Source organism: Oenanthe melanoleuca, chromosome 2 (assembly GCF_029582105.1).
Source record: "Oenanthe melanoleuca isolate GR-GAL-2019-014 chromosome 2, OMel1.0, whole genome shotgun sequence".
Lineage (NCBI taxonomy): Eukaryota > Metazoa > Chordata > Aves > Passeriformes > Muscicapidae > Oenanthe > Oenanthe melanoleuca.
Window position 1 is genome coordinate 19670485 of NC_079335.1, and position 19078 is coordinate 19689562.

General features: G+C 37.2%; 1 protein-coding gene across 5 annotated transcripts in view; it reads right to left on the minus strand.

Annotated features, from left to right (window-relative positions):
- Window positions 1-19078, minus strand: part of RIMS2 (regulating synaptic membrane exocytosis 2) — a 449695-nt gene that overhangs the window by 41240 nt on the left and 389377 nt on the right. For all 5 annotated transcript variants that reach the window (XM_056484738.1, XM_056484743.1, XM_056484739.1 and 2 more), the window contains one exon: window positions 17596-17837. In XM_056484738.1, the coding sequence (XP_056340713.1) occupies window positions 17596-17837 (242 nt within the window). The remainder of the gene's footprint in view (window positions 1-17595; window positions 17838-19078) is intronic.

The window sequence follows — 19078 nt, forward strand, 5'->3', positions numbered from 1 at the left end:
CTGCCTTCCTTGTACTTTGGAAGTGCCAAAGGTGCATTAAGCCTCAAGATCTGTTTCTTTGCCACAATCCTGTTTAGGAAGATTAACTAGTGAGAATATGGGAGGAAACAGTTAAATGCAGATTAACTGGGGTAAGAAATAATGATGCTGAGGTAAAATAATATTAGCATCATAAGTGCTGCATATGATGAATCTGGGTAAACACATGAAAATCAGGTTATTAGATTTCTGAAAGAGCTTTGGAGTTCAATAGCAAGGAACACATCTGTTCTTCCTTGCAACTGTCATTCTTTTAGTGACCTTTTCTTTAAAAAGCTGCACTCTCAAGAACACACATTTATTATTTATCATTTTATTAAATACTTCTGCAAAATCAAAAGATAATGTACATGCTCTGAATGTCTAAATGATGAATTTGAGAGTGGGATGAAGTTGCATTCCTGTTCCTTTTATGGTTCTCTGTACTGGCGATTTATTTTCAGAGCAAATAAAAGTAACATTGTAATTATCCTTTTATGCTAACAGTTTTGGTATTGTATTAAAAATGTTTTAAAAGGAACACATGGCATTCACTGGCATAAACACTTGTGAAATTGCTCCATTCTGCTTATGCCTGCTTCTCCACTGTTATAATTTTCCACCAGTCTGTCTATATTACATTTCTATTTCTGCAAGTTATCACTTTCATGAGAAAATACAGTATTGTTTGACAAAATAGAAGGAAACAGAGAAGTCTTGATCTGCACTATTAAGATCATATTATGTAATTAATTGCCACAAAAATTGTTGATTCTTATTTAATATGACCAAATGAAGTAAAATACAATATTGTTCAGAAAAGTATCAAAATTATTGTGTGTTACTAGTTGGGACACAACTCAAAAGGAGTGTTTTTTTCTGACATTATAAGACAAAAGAGGGTGCAAAAAAGGTCTATGAAAAATAAGTTTACTGGCATAATGTTAATGCTCATCAGATTATATGAATGAAGGTTCAACATTCATTCAGGAAGTGGGAAGACCACCAAGTGTGCAGAAAACCACATTTCTGTCAAAACAGCCAGGGAATCAATGACATAACAGAGGTGCAGGTTGGGCAGAATAATTTTAGGCACTCAGTACACTCTAGACATCAACCAGGCACAGGACTAATCTTCTAATAAAAGTTAATTCCACTGAGCTCTACCCTGTCTGACAAGCTTATATTAATTTCTCCATCACTGAATGAGTACCCCCCCAAAATTTCTGAATGGTCACATTACCTCCCTTGTTGAACTACAATAATCTAAATGTTTTTTTCCATGACATAGAGTGGTGTACATGTATATGTAAACAGAGTGAGTGAGAGAGAGAACAATCATCTTCTCCTCCCACAATAAACATTCTTCATTTCCCCTCCTTTTTTTTTTTTATGTAGACAAAACACTTTGTTCACATGCTCCATTGTTTTCTAGCCACTGAATAACCATGTAATCCAACTGCAAAAGAGAGATTTTCACTTAGAAGAGATCTTTTACCTAGATTATAAGTATGCAAGGCTATATTTTGTAATGGAGCAAAGGAATTTACTCAAAAATTATGTATAAATAGTATTGATCATATGATCCTTATCATGGTCTACTCACAGTTGTGGACATAATTTTCTAGTTTTTCTTCAGTCTGAACACTATCTGTGCATCTAGCTTAGCTGTGAGAGTGAAAGGAAAAGAAGTAACTTGACGAGGAGCAAAACTCAGTTAGGACTAGAGGATGAATCATGAGGGATGTTGAAATTCAGGACACTGAGGTTAAATTTATGGACATAAAAAGGGAGAAAGTCTGTCAGAGCAGTAGGTAGGGAAAATTATTTTTAAATACCAAGTACATGAGGGTTTGCTGACAGACAGGAGAAACCAAAACATGCTGGGCTGCAGGACAGAGCTTTGTATACAGCACAGAACTCCACAGTACAACAGAACTCGACTAGTGCTGGGAAACAGTGTCACTGAAAAATAGTGATTCCCTTAATAAATTCATTGTTTGTAATTTTCTCTACAGGCAGGCCAAAACTAATCTCTTTTTGCCCAATATCAAGCCTCACCATTCCTGTGTCTCCCAGTAAAAATAAGTACTCTGCACTTATGAAGCTAAGCAAGGATCTACAATTAAGTCCTGAAGAAAGTAACAGGAATAAACAGCTTCAGGAATAATCAATGGTGAAGTCTTTAATTTAATTTAATTTAATTTAATTTTAATTTAATTTAACTTAATTTCAGTCATTCTTTCAATTGATCTTCTTCCTGCTTAAGGCTTAGGCTTTTGCAAAACAAAGCTTTGGTGTGTTTTCAATCTGGTAAAGAGTGGGTGGAAGTAATAGTCACCATTAAGAAATCATTCCCATGCCTTCATGTAAACCTCACTCTTTTTTCTTGGAGTACTTCTATGGCCTTCTTCACTCATGACTGAAATGTATTAAATTTTGCACATGAACTGCACATGGAGAGGGATCTATAGATGGTCCCTGAAGCTGTCTCTTGACAGACCCAAAGAAAAAAAATCCCATACCCTTTTAATGGAAATTTATTGCAAAATAAATTGAAGAACTACCACAGTGCAGACGAGTTTCCATGGAAGAGCCAGAAATGAAGCTGTTGCTTGGCTTCCAGAGAAAGCATTAGCATAGGCACTGTTACATGGTCACTTTCCCATTCATGTCTCAGTTTGAAAGATGGGAGAGGAGCTAGAATGATATCTATCACATATATAGAATACATTACTTTTCATCAAGAGTTTTCCAGAAAATAGAAACAGAGAAGTCTCTTAATCCAACTACCCACTGCCAATGCCAAAGCCAGCTCGTACACTCTCAGGAAGCCCATTCAGGAAAAGAGCAAAAATTCTATCAGCATGAAGCTATTAGTTTCTGTATGTTGCACAAATCACATTTTTAAAAATAACTCAGCCTTTCTACACTATACTATTAATTTTTAAGTTAGGAAGACATTAATTTACTGGCTTCACTTACATACATTTGGCTGATAGCCCAAATCATGGCACAGTCCCTCAGAAAGGTATTGCAAACTCCATGACCAAGCACCCAAGCCAACTCACACATTCAGCTGGCAATTCTGTGCTCAGCCCAGAAGTGAAAAGCAATGGTGACAGTGAGAAAAGCTCCATTTCAGGACTGAAGTATTCCACCAATATTGGTTACTCTGTTCTGATGCACCCAGAACTCAGCAGTGCCCAGGGCTGCAGCCAGGCAGGGTCACTGCAGCTGCCCAGGACAAAAGCCAGGGCTGTAATTCCTGGGCAGCCGCTGGTACAAGGTTCTCACACAGTTCCATGTCTGCCTGTGTGGATGTTCTTCTCCTCTCACTAACTTCTCAACCTATGAAACATTTTCATTTACATTCCATGGTAGAAGGGGTATTAACTTCCTAGGGGTTTAATGAAACCAAGGAGCCCAAGCTCAGTCAGAGGAGGGCAGGGGGGAGGGAGGTGAGAGACCTCCCTGGATGTGGGAGGTCTGAACAAAAACTGCTGAATAAGAGATGTAGCCTCCAATGCTTCTAATATTTGTAGAAAAAATGAAGTTTGGAAGAAATAAAAAACTTAGAATATGTACACAGAGAATACGTATATGTGTATATAGGTGTATTTATTACAAATCCATGACAGGAGTACCACTCAATTTAAATCAGGTATGCTTTGAGACTGTTGAATCTAAATTTTTTTTAAAGAATCAAACATTTTCAATTTTTAATTATAAAACTAAAAGTGATATAAAAAAACCAAAATAAACACCTCAGGGGCATCTTAAGGTAATACAAAAATCTAGATCACAGAATCACTAGGTTGGAAGAGACCTTGTTAAGAATAACTTTTAAATCAAAATAAAAAGAGAGTTTAACACAGCTGTCTTAATCTTTTAATGTGTTGAGAATGGTTTTGTGAAACTATAATCTCATTTCCTGTCCCCAACAAAGCAGTGATTTTCAATTACTATTTTTGCTTATTAGAAACAACAACACTTTTTTGTTATTAAATGTCTTTTAATATTAATTATTTAATAATTAATATTAAAACCAACAGGGGATACATTAACAATAAATACTTACTGAGCCCAAACAACAGCAGACAGCTAATTAAGTCTTACAAGGAACGGGGAGGAATAAAGCATAACACTGGGGAAAGAAAAGGAATTGCTGTCTGAGTTGCTCATGTACTCTGCTTTCTGAGGATTGCCCTAGTCACTCCAAGCAGCCCTACACAATTCTTCACAAAAGCTTTTCTCTTTTGCTGTAATTTTTCCCAGCTGCTAGTCTTCCTCTCACTGCCTTGTTCCCGATTCCCCCACTAATGTGCAGCCAGAGCCATGCTGCCATTTAGTCTCCTCCTGTGTGTGCCTTCTTCTCCCTCTTTCACTGATATAATTGCTGAATTTCTCCATACTCCACTTCCCTCACCTCTTGACTTTCTCTCACATTGAAGTCCACATTGATGTCTCCTGCTATGGTTCATCCTCATCAATCACTTCTGCTCTCAGGCTGTGGCTCATCTTTGCTGAAAGTCTTCTCAATAGGCTCCCTGCTACCAGCCACTGACCCTGAGCCCTTCATCCTAGACCTGAACACTTTTACTAAACAGATGTACCTCACTACCTTCCTTTGATGCCAGTATTATCCTACAAGATTAGTAACTTCCATTCATACTGATTTTAGACCCGTGTTTTAAAGACCAGATTTCACAGAATAGAAAAGTTCTTACTCCATATTTTAAAATACTTTTTTCTAAATAATTAGAGAATTATTTATCTTTTTTCTTAAAATCTAGAAAATTCCTATGAGGTCACTTTTTTCATATCTCATACCATGTCGAGGATACTTACTTTTGGTGAGATCCAAACTCTCTGTGCTGAAAACAAAAAGGCAACCAAATAGGTTCACATCTTTGGTGTTTAGACTCTGGACAGACTGCCATAAGTCAGGATGAGAGATAGAGAAAAAGCAGGAATTGATGGGCTGAAGTTGGAACTGGAAAATGCAGATAACTCTGCTAAAGGGAAGGAACTTTAGCTGAAAATGGCTAACTAACTGCCTACAAAGTATTTTCATATGGAAACAGAATTCTTGGTGATATCCCAAAAATTTAAATGGAAAATAAGTTCAAGGATTTTAACAAGTTTTACCTGTGGGATCACTGACTGTGATTTTGGCCACTTCTATCCTATCCACACTGACATATATATATATGTAAGTGTAAAAGCAAAGAATCAGGAAACACAAAGCTATAAATCAGAATAACAAATGTGGAAATAGAGGCTGCAATAGGATTTATATGTAGTCTGCCAACTACCTTATCCTCCTCAAGTTAATTATTTTTGTGGTCTATTTATTATTCATATGGAGATGAAATTAACCAAGGCATTATAAAATTGCCAAGAGTTATGGATAGTGCATGCAGACAAATAAATCCTCCATCATGTAGGGGTGACTGCACAGAACTAATTTTCTCCGGTTGTGTTTAAAGTACCCAGAGACTGTGATCATTTTATTTATCCATACAATTATAACTTTAAATGATCATAAGACTGAGAGCTTTAGAGGTCGTTCCAGAAGGAGACCTTCATGTTTCTTTCCACATATACTGTGTACCTTCAAATCCCAGATGAGTATAGGATGACACTAAAGTCAAATCAAATGACAAAAATTTTCTTCCTTAATCCCAAAGAACTTGGAATATGCAACTTGGACAAAACTGGCACATACTTAGATTCATCTCCCCACTGAGAAAAGACAAACACAGTTGTAAAATCCAGGATCCAGCTTTAACCATCTGAAAAAAAATCATTTCAAAATTGCAAAGAATTTTTTTCACAGCAGGGTTCTGTTCAACAATTCCTATAATCAGCCAACACGCTGCAGGAAAACATTTACTTAAATGGAATAGCAAAAGGCATGCAAGTTAATGACTTCTACTGAGCACTGAGCACTTAGACTCCTTCATAGAAAGCTGCTGAAATGCCTGATCTGTGTAAGTGCATGCAGCCTGACCTCTGATGGGAACCTGCTGCTGCAGCTGGCTGTGGCAGTGCAGTGACAGAACACAAGGAGACTCAGCCTGCACTCTGTGAGAAGTGATGCTTTCAAAGGCAACTCCTGTGGCAATGTGGTCTGCAGCCACTTGTGGAATGGCACAGGGAACAGCTCTGGCCAGACTTTTATGTGCATTACTTAACTGCAAGTAAAGTGCAAGACACTTAACTGCAACTAATTTTCTAAGCTTCCTGGCATTTCTGTCCTTTTCCCAATGAAGACATGACTTTGACTATTGATTAGGTGGTGAAGTTAAACCAAAAAGCATAGCAATGACAGCAGTGACAGAGATGGAGAAAATTAATCTAGTTCTTGTCCCTTAGTGGTCTTACCAGAGAAAGAGTGCAGAAGAGAAACAGGGTTGCTTGTATGTAAAAGGTAGATTCACATATCTTCCTCCCCTTTGTGAGAGTCAGAATTCCTCAAATGAACTACTAAGCTCTTAAGTGGAGCTACTCATATGCTTATTATTAATCACTGTACTTAGCTAATTTCCCACATACATAAATGACATTCAACCTCTGAAATAAAACCAACCTCTGAAATAAAATCAGAATGCCTTTTAAGCAGCCAGACTTTAGCCAGAAAAGCTGCCCAAACGTTTTTTTTTTCGTTTGTTTGTTTTTTTTCCTTCAAGTTACGCGAATTCATACAAACCAATTTTATTTGCATCCTCTGGATGGGAGCTCAATGTTCAGTCACTAATGCAACTCATGAGAGATTAGGAGCAGAAATTTTTCAGTTACCTAGAAACTCGACCAAGGAACGAACCAAATGCTCTGTAGGTGTGTCCAAGAGCAGCAAGGGAGGTTGGTACTGCTGGTGAAACAAGGGGACATAGTCACTGGGAAAGAGTGACAGAACAAGGAAATATTGCTCCCTGTAGCAGGGAGAAGTTCTTTGTCCTGTTCAAGGAAGAGAATGCTTTGGTGAAGCATGCAATGCTTCTCACTAGATCTTCAAATTCAATGTTATTTTTCTGACATTCATATATCATAGCATATTTCTATGCTGTATTGAAAAAAGAAAGTAGAATATTGACTTGCTAGAACCTGTAATTTACAAATTTTAGGATATTTAAAACAGAAAGTTTCTACAGAACTCAGCTTTTTTGTTAATGTGTTACTATGTTATCTTTCCTACATAAATATTTAAATTGGTAGTGCCTTAACACTGCAGGTCATACACAAGATATTGCATTAATTTAAAATTTTAAAAAGTATTAAAGACATCCACCTTACCAAAAAATCTGTAATGCTGGTAACAATTAATTTAGTTAATCAGAGGGAAGTAATTTTTCCTTCACAGTACAAACTTGTTCTTGATAGGTCTTACTGCAGCAAATAGTAACAAGAACAGTACTTATTACTTTGAATATTTTCAATTAAGTCTCAACATTATTTCATAGACTGAGCTAAAAATAATTTTTGCTGGCACCAAATTCTAACTAGACAAGGGCAAACACAAAATATTAGAGTACTATAGTTCTAAAACTGAATAAAATCTGATTGTAACTTTTGGAACAGAGATTTAATTAAGAAAACATATAGTTTAAGATTTCATATCGTAATGACATGATTATGTCTGTAAGAAATTCAATGTCATTCACACAAGTACTTGCGAGCATAGAAAAAACTTCTAAAAGTAAATATATATACTGACAATCCCTGCTCCCACTGTTAAGGAAACTGTGTTTCACTTACTTTACCAAAAAAAATTAAGATTGCTAAAAAAATCTCCCAAAGGATCTGGTTTTCTTATATAGGTAGACAAAGAACCATCCACAAATTATTTAGGTGATAAAGAAAAAGTGTTGTTGTTTTTTGGTTTTTTTTTGCATTTGTTAAGGGGCAATTCACCTTTTCCAAATAGACTGCACTACAAACAGTTTGCAAACAAATGTTTTCATCCTTCTGAAATGTTTCATCCTTTATGAAATGTTCCAGTGACAATTTTTTGCTTCCTGAGCATAAAAAGTGAGTTTAACTGGACTCACATATGCCTGACAGTATTAGAGAAAATTGTATCACTTTGTTCAAGCAATACTCAAAAGACAATAACAAAACCTGTACTGACATTTAAGAAAAAATATGTAGGAATTCCTCAGCTGTAAAATACAGAATTTAAATACTGTATCAAAAATACACAGTTCACCACTGCACTCCTTGAGCTAGATTCTCATGTTTCCACTTAATTTAGATGCACTTGGGATATCTCTAGTCTATCCATTTCCTTAGTATCCATTGCCAAAGCATTTGGTATTTGTAAAGTAGAAGGATGTGTTTTATTTTCTTAAATTTAAAAAAGGTTAAAACTTTAGCCTAGAGTTCTCCTATAGCATAATTAAGAAGCACAATGTACAATCCAGAAGGACAGAAAAAAATAATTCCAAAAAGTCCTTTTCTTTGTGCTAAAACAGAGAGTAGAGTATTGAGAAGTTTTAGGTTTATATTATGGCACTCCATTCACTTCTGTTGATCTCATGTAATTTCTCATTTCTATTCTTTTCTTTTCCTCCCCTGTGTTTGTCCCACTTCTCTATACAGACTGCAAAGTTACATAGGAATGAAAAACAGTTTAGTGTTGGATACAAGTTCCTAAAATGCACAGGAATCTGTCATCTCATTCCAAAATTAAAAAAAGCAAACTGGAAAATCCTGATCATAGCCCCAGTGGCACATAAATTCCTCAAATTCAGTATTTTATCCTAATTTTCCTTCTAATTTTGATTCTCTACAAGCTGAGAAACAACTGACTTGCCACCATGGAGATGGCAGGGCCCTATCCTACATCATGAGCATTCAGAAAACACAGGTCCTGCACATTCTGCCTCAGGGACAGATCTGACAAACTTTAAAAATGCAGCTGCAGAACCTGGCTCAAGAAATTTAGTTTTGACTGCTACTTTATTTTATTGTGTCCCTAGAGAAGCAGAGACCAAATGTGTCTCTCATATTGCAACTAACCAACATGTATCTGTGATTGGAGATCTCTGTTCAGAGCTCTCCCTTGCTGGAGGAAAATAAAGTTTCCCAGTTTCTTGGACAGTACCTGGCATACACCATCTGGCACATCCCTGAGATGCACTATTTTACAAACTCAAGTTTTTGCCAGTGCCCAAAAAAAGAAAAAGGATGACCCAGTATGACAAACAAAGTGTGGATAAGAGACTTGACAGTAGCTAATAGTTAGAGTAACTCGATTGTAAGTAAAAGTTTCAGCTTCCTGATTGAATGGTTGCTTGTCTATTCATAAATGGTACACTTAAATAATTTTAAGTTCCTCTATTAATATAATTTCTTCTGTAGAGTTCTCTGTTAAGAGTTTACAGTTAGTGGTCCATGTAAGTTTTGGGTGATAAGTATCATCACATTTGCTTTGTGGCAGACAAAACCAGACTAAAGAGCCTGGAGATGCACTGTGAGTCACAGCCCAGGTCATTATACACAAAGTGGAAATACAAATACTGGAAATACAAATAGCACAGCTGTATTCTCAGTACCTGCATGATCTCCACAAGCTGTACATCCCGTGGGGTTTTTGTTTAACAGCAGAAGTTCTCTGACTTCTCCCTCCCTGTTTTATCCTACAGACACCAGGATTGCTGTGTTTGTAGCACAGACAGAGCAGCCAGCTGAGATGGGCAACAAGGCAGTGCAGCCAAACTGAACTTCTGACAGCAATGTCCTGTAACTTGGACACCAGCCAGAGAGCTGCTCTGAACTAGTCTGCACAGCATGCCTCTATTACCACCTTTTCTTTTCAGGCTGCTTTCAGGATTTTTTACTTTCGGGCAATTATTCTATAAACCCACTTCTGTCCTTAGAAGGAGAATTACACAGCATGGGTAGTTTTAAAGACATAAATGCAATATTAAGATACAACTTGCCAAAATACATTTAATATTGCTTTCCATTTAAATACAAGGAAAGAAATCCTGCATTGTTATGAAATGTTAAATTTAAAAAACATGCAGCCTTAATGAAGCTGTAAATATAACGGTAATATTTATTCATTTTTGGTGTGCAAATCATGTCTCTGAACAGCAAAATACTACTGGCCTTTGGAGATGTGAAGTAAATCTCCCTTCACAGCACAATGTTATTTAGTGATGATGGTTCACAGAGCAATGGATAGATTAATATTGTCCTTCTAAATTAATACAAAGAGTATTCATTGAGGTAGCTATGTACAAAATTGACAAAGCTAGAAATATTATTTGAATTTATTTCTCTGAGAAATATATTTCTCTGAGAATAAAAAAGTTGTTATTATTTCTCTGAGAAAAAAACCCAACTGAATTTTCTTCCTTGAAGTATAAACTACGTATGTACACAGAACTGTAACTACAGATAAGTATCCTAGACATTTCAGGCAAAGTGAAAACTGAATCATTGCCAAGGTATGAGATTGCCCTATAAAGTTCTTCTTTTCACTCTCAAGTTTCAGTAGAATGAAATCAGAGCCCTCTTTCACAGAATAATGAACAAGAAATTCTCATATATTATATCACATGTTAACCAAGGGATTACAAAATCCCAAAAGGAGTTTTTAAATGGAAACTTTCTTAAGGAAAGCCTAAATTTTTTCCTTATGTAACAACACAACCCTCCCCAAATCTTGTTTACTGCAAAAACAGAAATAAAACAGCTTTATAGTTTGGTGGTTTTTATGAGACGTATATATATTTTTTAGCAGGGATCTTATGAGAATTCTTCTGCTCTGAAAAAGAAAAATAGTTTAGCAGTATTCTTACCAAGAAAGATCACCCTACATTTCTCTCTCTATTTTTGCCTCTAATTATAGATAGAAAAAAATCTTGTGGAAGGTCAAGCTAAATGTTCTGACCTCACTTAGAACTTTCTCCTTTTTTTCCCCTTATTAATGAGTTCAAGTAGTAATATAAGAAACTTGCTCTTTAAGTACAGAAATCCAAAAAAAATTTTTTTTAATGATAAGTAAAGATTTTTAATATCATAAATGCCTACAATCAGGGGAATTAGTTTTAATTCTACCACAGGCAGATGGAAATCTTACAGGTGTACATCTCACTGAGCTGATAACTATATTACAGAAAAGTTTGATGAGTTATTTGTGACTGAGGCAGTATGGCTCAGTTAGTGTACATGATCTGCATCTTTTTTCCTAAAATAAATTAAGCCTTTTATTCTTACTCCCTAGTCTTACCACAGGGCTTCCTTCTCCTCTGCCTGGAATTTCTCCTCATATATGGCATAAGGTGTCTCCCACACTTTGTGTGTGAGAAATGTCTTCCAGAGGACTTCTATAAGATCATAGCTAGCACTGGCTGGATTTCACTTCTGGCATCTCAGCTCTATGTTTGTTTTCACTGCATCCATCTCTCAGAAAAGCTTTGTGAACATGTGAAGACTCAAATATACACTTACTTCTTCTACAGAAAATCTGTTAAGGAAAGCTGCATAAATTTTGTATTGCCATATCTCCTTTCCTAGTCTTTTCCTACATGTGGAGGAAATCAACTGAATTTAATGACATTTTAAAGCCTTTTTAATTTGTGATTAGAGTATCTTTCTTTATTAGCATACTTTTCAGAGTTTATTTAGTAAAAGCTGATTAATACTCTTGGTAATGTATTGATTATAATGGTGCTTTCTCTTTGGTAAAGGATTCAGTTCACAATTTTCAACTAATTAGTAAGATAAATTTGCCCTAATTTCTTGTCAAGTGCTAATCCTATATTTCTATCAATGTATGATGTGTTAATTTTGAAAGTAAATCAGGTTACACATCAAGAATACTGATGCAAGTGTAATACTACACATTAAAGTAATCTATTACATTAGCAGTCTGTCTCTGGAATATGAGAGGAAATAAACCCCCAAACAAATGGCTTGTTTCAAATTGCCTGTATTATATATATGACTCTTAAAAAATTAAAATACATATCCAATTAGAAGTAATGGATGATAATTTCAGCTGCCATTTTGACCACATAAATTAATTCTAGGGATAGAAAATAACAATGTCTATTATGTAAACAAATACACTTTTATATTACCATATACTATCTCACTTTGGACAATGAAAGGCAATCAATGTAGTTTCTCCTTTAGTTGCCACGATTTCAAGTGATTAAGCACCCTCTTCCTAATAGGAACCACATTGGCTATATGTGTAATAGAAGATATTTTTTTTAAGAGAAATCAAATTTTTAATTGAGAAATGTGAAGTTCTATACCACACCAAGACCAGTGCTACAAATAGATTCCCCTCAATTATTCCCTAAGTTGAGGAAATTGTTCTACAAGCTACATTATTGGATCCTAACAGACATAAGGGACGCTTATTTTTATAAGGACAGCATTTCAGACGGCAGTTTCAACACCCTACAAACCATATAGAGTCCAAAATTTGGTTTTAAACACAAATAAAATAAAATCTCACTCAAACTTTTTGCTCTGAGACCTAGTTCTCTTACATTTTTTCTAAGATGTAGCCATGAAATATCAAAATTTCTAAGTATTTTAAACTCTATTCACTTTGAACCTCTCCAGAATTTGTTAAAATGGAAATGCCTCATTTTGGTAAAAACTACTGAATTAAAATCAATTATTTTGTTGGCACAGAATCAACTGCTGTTTGCACTTTTCCTACAGAGAACTATAACTTCAGTAATAAATGGTGAAGTTTAACCGCAGCAAAATTATGAAGGATGTCAGAAGATCTCATAACACTGTCTCAAAATTCCACTTTTACAGCCCTATAACTTCATGCCTCACATGGTGTCCTATCAAGAGCTCTTGGGTGACATGAAGTAAAGTGTTGTAACAAAGCAAGTGCAGCTCAGGCTGGACCCTCTGGAGCTCGGCACCTTGGAGCAACGCTCTCCAGAGACACACGAGGGCTGACTTCTATCCAAACATAGATACACCTCCCTGCAGGCATTGCTGCTCTGGTCACTCTCAAGCTGTGCTGTTGCTTCCTTTTTTTCATCTCTTTTAATAGATTCCATCTATTGTAATTGCATACCCAAAGACATGACGGGACTCGGTGTCAGAGTGTGCTGGACCCTGTGATCAAACATGCATGTGTGATGTTTTAGTATGTATGATCCATGGTGTGCCCCAGATTCTGAAAACATGTGTTAAACTCTTTGGCTCTTGGATATCATCAGCCTACAAACACAATAGGTTTTGGCTAACTAAAGAAAAGATTAAATATTTACCTTGCTAAAAGAGAAATGACAGCTAAATAAAGGAAGTGAAGGCACCCAGGTATCTGCCTGCCAGACAAATTATGTAAATTGAAAGGGATCTCTAAGATTGCATAACAAGAGGACAGCAAAGATTTTATTCATTAATGGAATACAACTGAGAATTAGGTTCTGCATCTCTATAGAAGTCTGATCATTAGCTGCCTCAGGGCTGACCAGCAGGAAAACAATTTCATTCCAGACATGAATAGCTAAGATTGTTAAGAATTGAATTTTGCATTCTCTTTTCCTCTGTAAAGAAAGCTGTTTTTTCCACAAGGAAGAATGCCTTTGGAATCAGGACCTGAATGTTACAATATAACCTCCATCTAATCCATCAAATGTTAGCTTCAAGAATTGAAAGCTTGGCTTAAGAACATGGAGTATACTTTAGCTATTTTTGGAGCACTGGAAAGGCACAGGAACCAGCAATAAATTAAATTCTAATTTATCTTGCTACTCTACTCTTCAGTATCTTGTCATTTACTGAAGTCTTAAATAAAAGCTACCTTAAGAAAAATTATTTTTGTGTCATGCTCTTTATCCATAGAACAACTGGTCCTACCTGAAAAGGACTACAGACCAGAATAAAAAAATACATTTCTGTATCTATTTTGAGTGTCAACTTTTTAGCATTATGACAAATAAAAAGAAACAATATAAATATAATTTGAAAAGACATTTAGAATTGACCTTATAAGGCATATAGGTCTGATACACAGTCCAGAAAACAATTATGATGACCTACTTTCAGAAAAAACTTCTGGCATAGATTTAGTTATAAAATATGAATGAAGAAAACCACTGAAGCAAAATTATACTTTACAAAACAGTTGCAAAAAACTTCAGAGATACAGATAGTCATTTCTACACTGATTTCATATGAGCATGCAACTTTGTACAGAAGCAGTGTTATCTTCTGATACTGGCATGCTTTTTCAAGACTGATGTAAGGAAATACTTAGCCAGCCCATTGAATGATATAATATCTTCAGAAATTACCTAAGAAACTTTTATACTTAAACCAGTTTCTGCATGGTACAAGTGCCCTGACACCTGAAAATCTCCAGCCTCTCAGTTCCAGAAAACTGTACTTACAGGACACCTACAGGAAATCAGTATTTTGGTTCCAGATTGTACCAATATAATGATTCCTTGTGCAGGCACCTACCATCTGAGAAAAGGAACATGATGAGACAAGCCAGAGAAATTTATAAATTCATTAAACACTTTAATTGCAAGTTTTAATCCTCTGGTATCTATGTAGAATGCTGGTGTCCAACATTTTCTCTAAGATGTGCCAATGGATGGAAACAGAACGGTTTGGGTTGGGAGGGACCTTAAACACCTGCAGGAGGGGCAGGGACACCCTCCACTTGGGTTGCTCAGAGCCCCATCTAACCTTGCCTTGAACATTTCCAGGGATGGGGTTCCCACAGCTTCTCTGGGCAACCTGTTCTGTTGTCTCACCATCCTCATTGTGAAGGATCTGAAGACATGCAAGGCATTTCCCCATGGTGTGACCTCACCCCCACCAACCCAACAGGTCATCACATGTGTGTCACGGCAGACACAGCACCGTGCACACCCCTCATCCAGGGCCTGCCATGTGGCCACAGGCCTGCTCACCACAGCCAGCAACACTTGTGTGACCCAGCTATCTAAAGGTGCTTGTGCCTGTCCTGTAGCAGCAGCCACGAGTGGCCACCAGACAGGGCCCCTGGGGGACACTCATCACATAGAGCAGCAGGAGCAGGTGTGCAGTGGCAGCTCTGCAAAACACCCCTCAACCCTTACCTGTACCCCCATATCAAACCAGGTGTGCAGTGGCAGCTCTGCAAAACACCCCTCAACCCTTACCTGTACCCTGTACCCCCATATCAAACCAGGTGTGCAGTGGCAGCTCTACAAAACACCCCTCAACCCTTACCTGTACCCTGTACCCCCATATCAAACCAGGTGTGCAGTGGCAGCTCTACAAAACACCCCTCAACCCTTACCTGTACCCCCATATCAAACCAGGTGTGCAGTGGCAGCTCTACAAAACACCCCTCAACCCTTACCTGTACCCCCATATCAAACCAGGTGTGCAGTGGCAGCTCTACAAAACACCCCTCAACCCTTACCTGCACCCCCATATCCAACCAACACGAGGGGCTTTTTCAGGAGATGGCAGCAGGAGCTGCCCTGGCTGGGGCCAGCCCTGAGCACAGCCTGTCCCAGGGAGCAGCCAAGGGACAGAGGCTGCTGGCCAGAGCCAGGCAGGCTCAGCAAACAAGGGACAGGGGCTGCTGGCCAGAGCCAGGCAGGCTCCCCATCTCCTGCTGCTCTTCTACCAGCACTGAATTACAGCTCCTCACCCAAGAGTCTGTCAGAGCACCCTACTCAGTGGGTCTAAAGGCTTTGAGTACTCTTTGAGACAGTTATATTTCACTTCTGTCCCTGTCTGGAGCATCTAATCAGTCATTGGGCAATTGATTGGATATAACAGAGAGAAACATTTCTGCTTAAAAGCACCAAATAACAAAGACAGCATAGTATTTAAATCAGATCTAGACACACAATACAGATTCTCTTTAGTGCTGAGACATACTTGAGAAATGGACAAAGAGCTGATATCCTTCATTTAATGGCTCTTATGGCAAGAGAAGCCAGATTAGATCATAAAATGTAATGTACTGCACTGTATATGGTTTGATATTCAAAATGCATCTATACAGTTACACAGCTCTGTACTATCACATGACAAAAATTTAGATTTCCCGGTGAGCAAGTGATTAACTTTTTTTTCTTGCCTAACTAAACACTTCCAGATTTGTCTAAAGGTGATTTCATCTTTTATCTGTCATTTCTTTCAAAGAAAATAGAAATGTACATAAACCTGAATTTTCCATAATCTTTCCATATTATGGAAATGAGATGAAATAATTGCATAATCTCAGCTGGTAAAGGCTACAAGGACTTGCCTACTGATGGAGTCACCAGTGTCTGCATGATACTCAGAGCTTTCTCTATATAGATTCCTTCCCCTTTTCTTCATTCCCTCCTGTTCATACTGCATTCAGTAAGTCAGACAGTCAAGCTCCCTACCCTCTTCTGCCCTGTTACCTCTCCTTTTCTTTTTTAGTTCTATTCTTTACAGTACTTGAACTCCCACCCACACCCCCTAAAAGTTTACTTAAAAATTTTACCACAGATTCTGACAGTGCAAATCATTCTTTTGCTCCATTTTGTTGTACATTAAAAGTCTTATCACTTTGGTTTGGAAAGAACTGAGTAATCTCTTATCTATGTTTGAATGGTGATTAGCACAATGGAGACCTTCAGATGGAACCTCACACAGCAGGGCACTGTAAATTTACATTGAACCATATGATAACATCACAACAGCTTTTCTTCAATACTGAGCATACAATATATCTTCTGTATATACCTAGAAATATATTATATATATGCAGACTTATATAAATTGTTTAAGCATTTCTTTTATATGAATGTCCTTCAAATACAAGTAACTTTTTTCAATATAGAATACACTTGTCCTATACAGTGTCATAATTTGACATTGAGCTTTTCAGAGTGCATTATATGGATTTTCCAAATAGGAAGCAATAGGAAAAATGTGTAAGATTTAAAATGCTTTAGGCATCAAAGCAGAAGAAACTCTCCCTTTTCCTAGGCAGCACACTGAAGTATCCAAATTGAATTGAGAGGAACAGAAATGAGGAAAATGTCTATGGATGCCGAATACACTTGTAGGCTGAAAAGAAAGTAATTAAAACAATAAAATATTTGCACTAAAGTAATATAACATGTAACTTTGTTCAGGAAAATTGTTTTGTTTCCAAATAAGGTTGCATGTTCAAAGGTGAAAAAAACCCTTGTGTTGAAATATGCAAACTCTATCTGTGACAAAACCAAAAGCATCTTGCAGCTATTCAGTGACCCTTCCCAAACGTCAGTAAGGAATTCTCCCAAATGGAAGCACAGCTCATGCTGGTTCCTGAAAAGCTGAAAAGTAAGGAATTAGTGTATGAAGCAGGTTCCAGCAAGCAGAAAATAGAAGCCTCAGTCCAACCTGAAAAGAATCTTTGCTAAAAAGAAAAAAAAGTTTAGTAAATGTTCAGAGAAAAACGATAATTGATCATTTTCTTCATTCCATAGAATATTGTTGATGAGGCAGCTTCAACAGGATCTTCAAATTCGTAAACTGCAATACATAAAGAAATATGTACATTTAAATGATAATTTGAGAGGGGGAAAAAAAACCAAAACCAGTTCCTACCAGTTTGGCTGAGCTGTGACGTGCTGCGGCTCTTTCTCGAGAGCCCCACGATGGCGACCATCTTGGCACCGATGCTGGAGCGCCTCTTCTTGCTGCCGCCGCCAACCGTGCCCACGGCCGTGTCCGACTGGCTGCCGTCGTTCTTCTCCAGCGTGTACATCTCCCCGCTGATGCTGGTGCTCTTTGTCATGTTCTTTCCTGAGATGGCCATCTGTCTGCTTTGCATTTTGGATGTAAAGACACTGTCAGCCAGTTGACGGATAAACAGTGCAGACAAAGAGTAAAAAGGGGAAGACAGAAAAGGACAGGTTTCAGATGGGAGGTTTTGGGAGACTGGAGGGTAAAAGCAGCTAATCACACAGGTAGGGTTTTAGTTGTTTTAAGAGGTAAAGGAGAAACTTTAATTCTAGGTTCTTGGTTTGTCCATTGTAAAAATACTTGACTCATCAAAGCTGTGTTTTAAATACCAGGCTCTTATTTAATGATTGACTTAAAACTTATTGCCAGCAAAAGCATACCAAAGAATTAATGCATCCATATATCATATAATCACTTTTTTTTTTGGATAATTTAAATTCTGCCATCAGTGCTGTGCACCTCTTCTTGCATATACACACACAAATAACCTACATTCCTCTGGGAAACAGACACTTGGTTCATTACTGAGTAGAAAAGAGCAGCAGTCTGAAGCTCAGTTGTGGTTATTAAACATTCAGATATTTGAAGGATGTTCTCAGTAATCTGCTTTAGCTCAATGATCGTACAGTAATGAACACCCACAGGTTTTTTCTCCATCTCTGCATCAATAAATACAGGTACTAGATATTTATTTCACACAATACTTAACTGTTATGTGGCAAAGATGATAATAAAAAGGAATTCAATTCTAATGTATCTTTTGTACTCTTTTGGAGACTGTGTAAACATGCTCTGTGTGGCTCCATCTAAACCATCTGCTGCAGCATTTCGAGTGTCCAGGGAAACCTCATCTACCCATGGTCCAGCCTAAGGGGCCTTTCCTTTCCTCAGAAATGGCAATCTACACTGATGACAACAGCACTTAACCAGATTTTGCCCTGACATCTAATTGATAGGTGTCTGAATAAATCCAGAACTGGAAACTCTGGGGTACATGTGGGCCTGAAAACATGTAGGGAATTTTCTATTTCAATGAAGTTCTTGCACAGAACTTAGACCTTTATTATTCTTTTCAGTACAGTGCTTCTCACCAAAAAGTCCCCATGAGATGCCATTTTAAACAATCCACAAAATTAAAAATTCCACAAAACCGTGGAATATTTCTGGAACTCGGGGCAATTATTTTTTTGTTAAATCGCCAATATATAACGGCTAAAATGAATATTTTTGCTTTTTAAACAGATTTTCAAAGGCTGTTGCTGGAGCTTTAGTGTTCAGCAAATGTCTCTAGAGCAAAGTTTTCTGAGTATAGAAAAAAATATATACTCCTTTTCCCTTACCTATA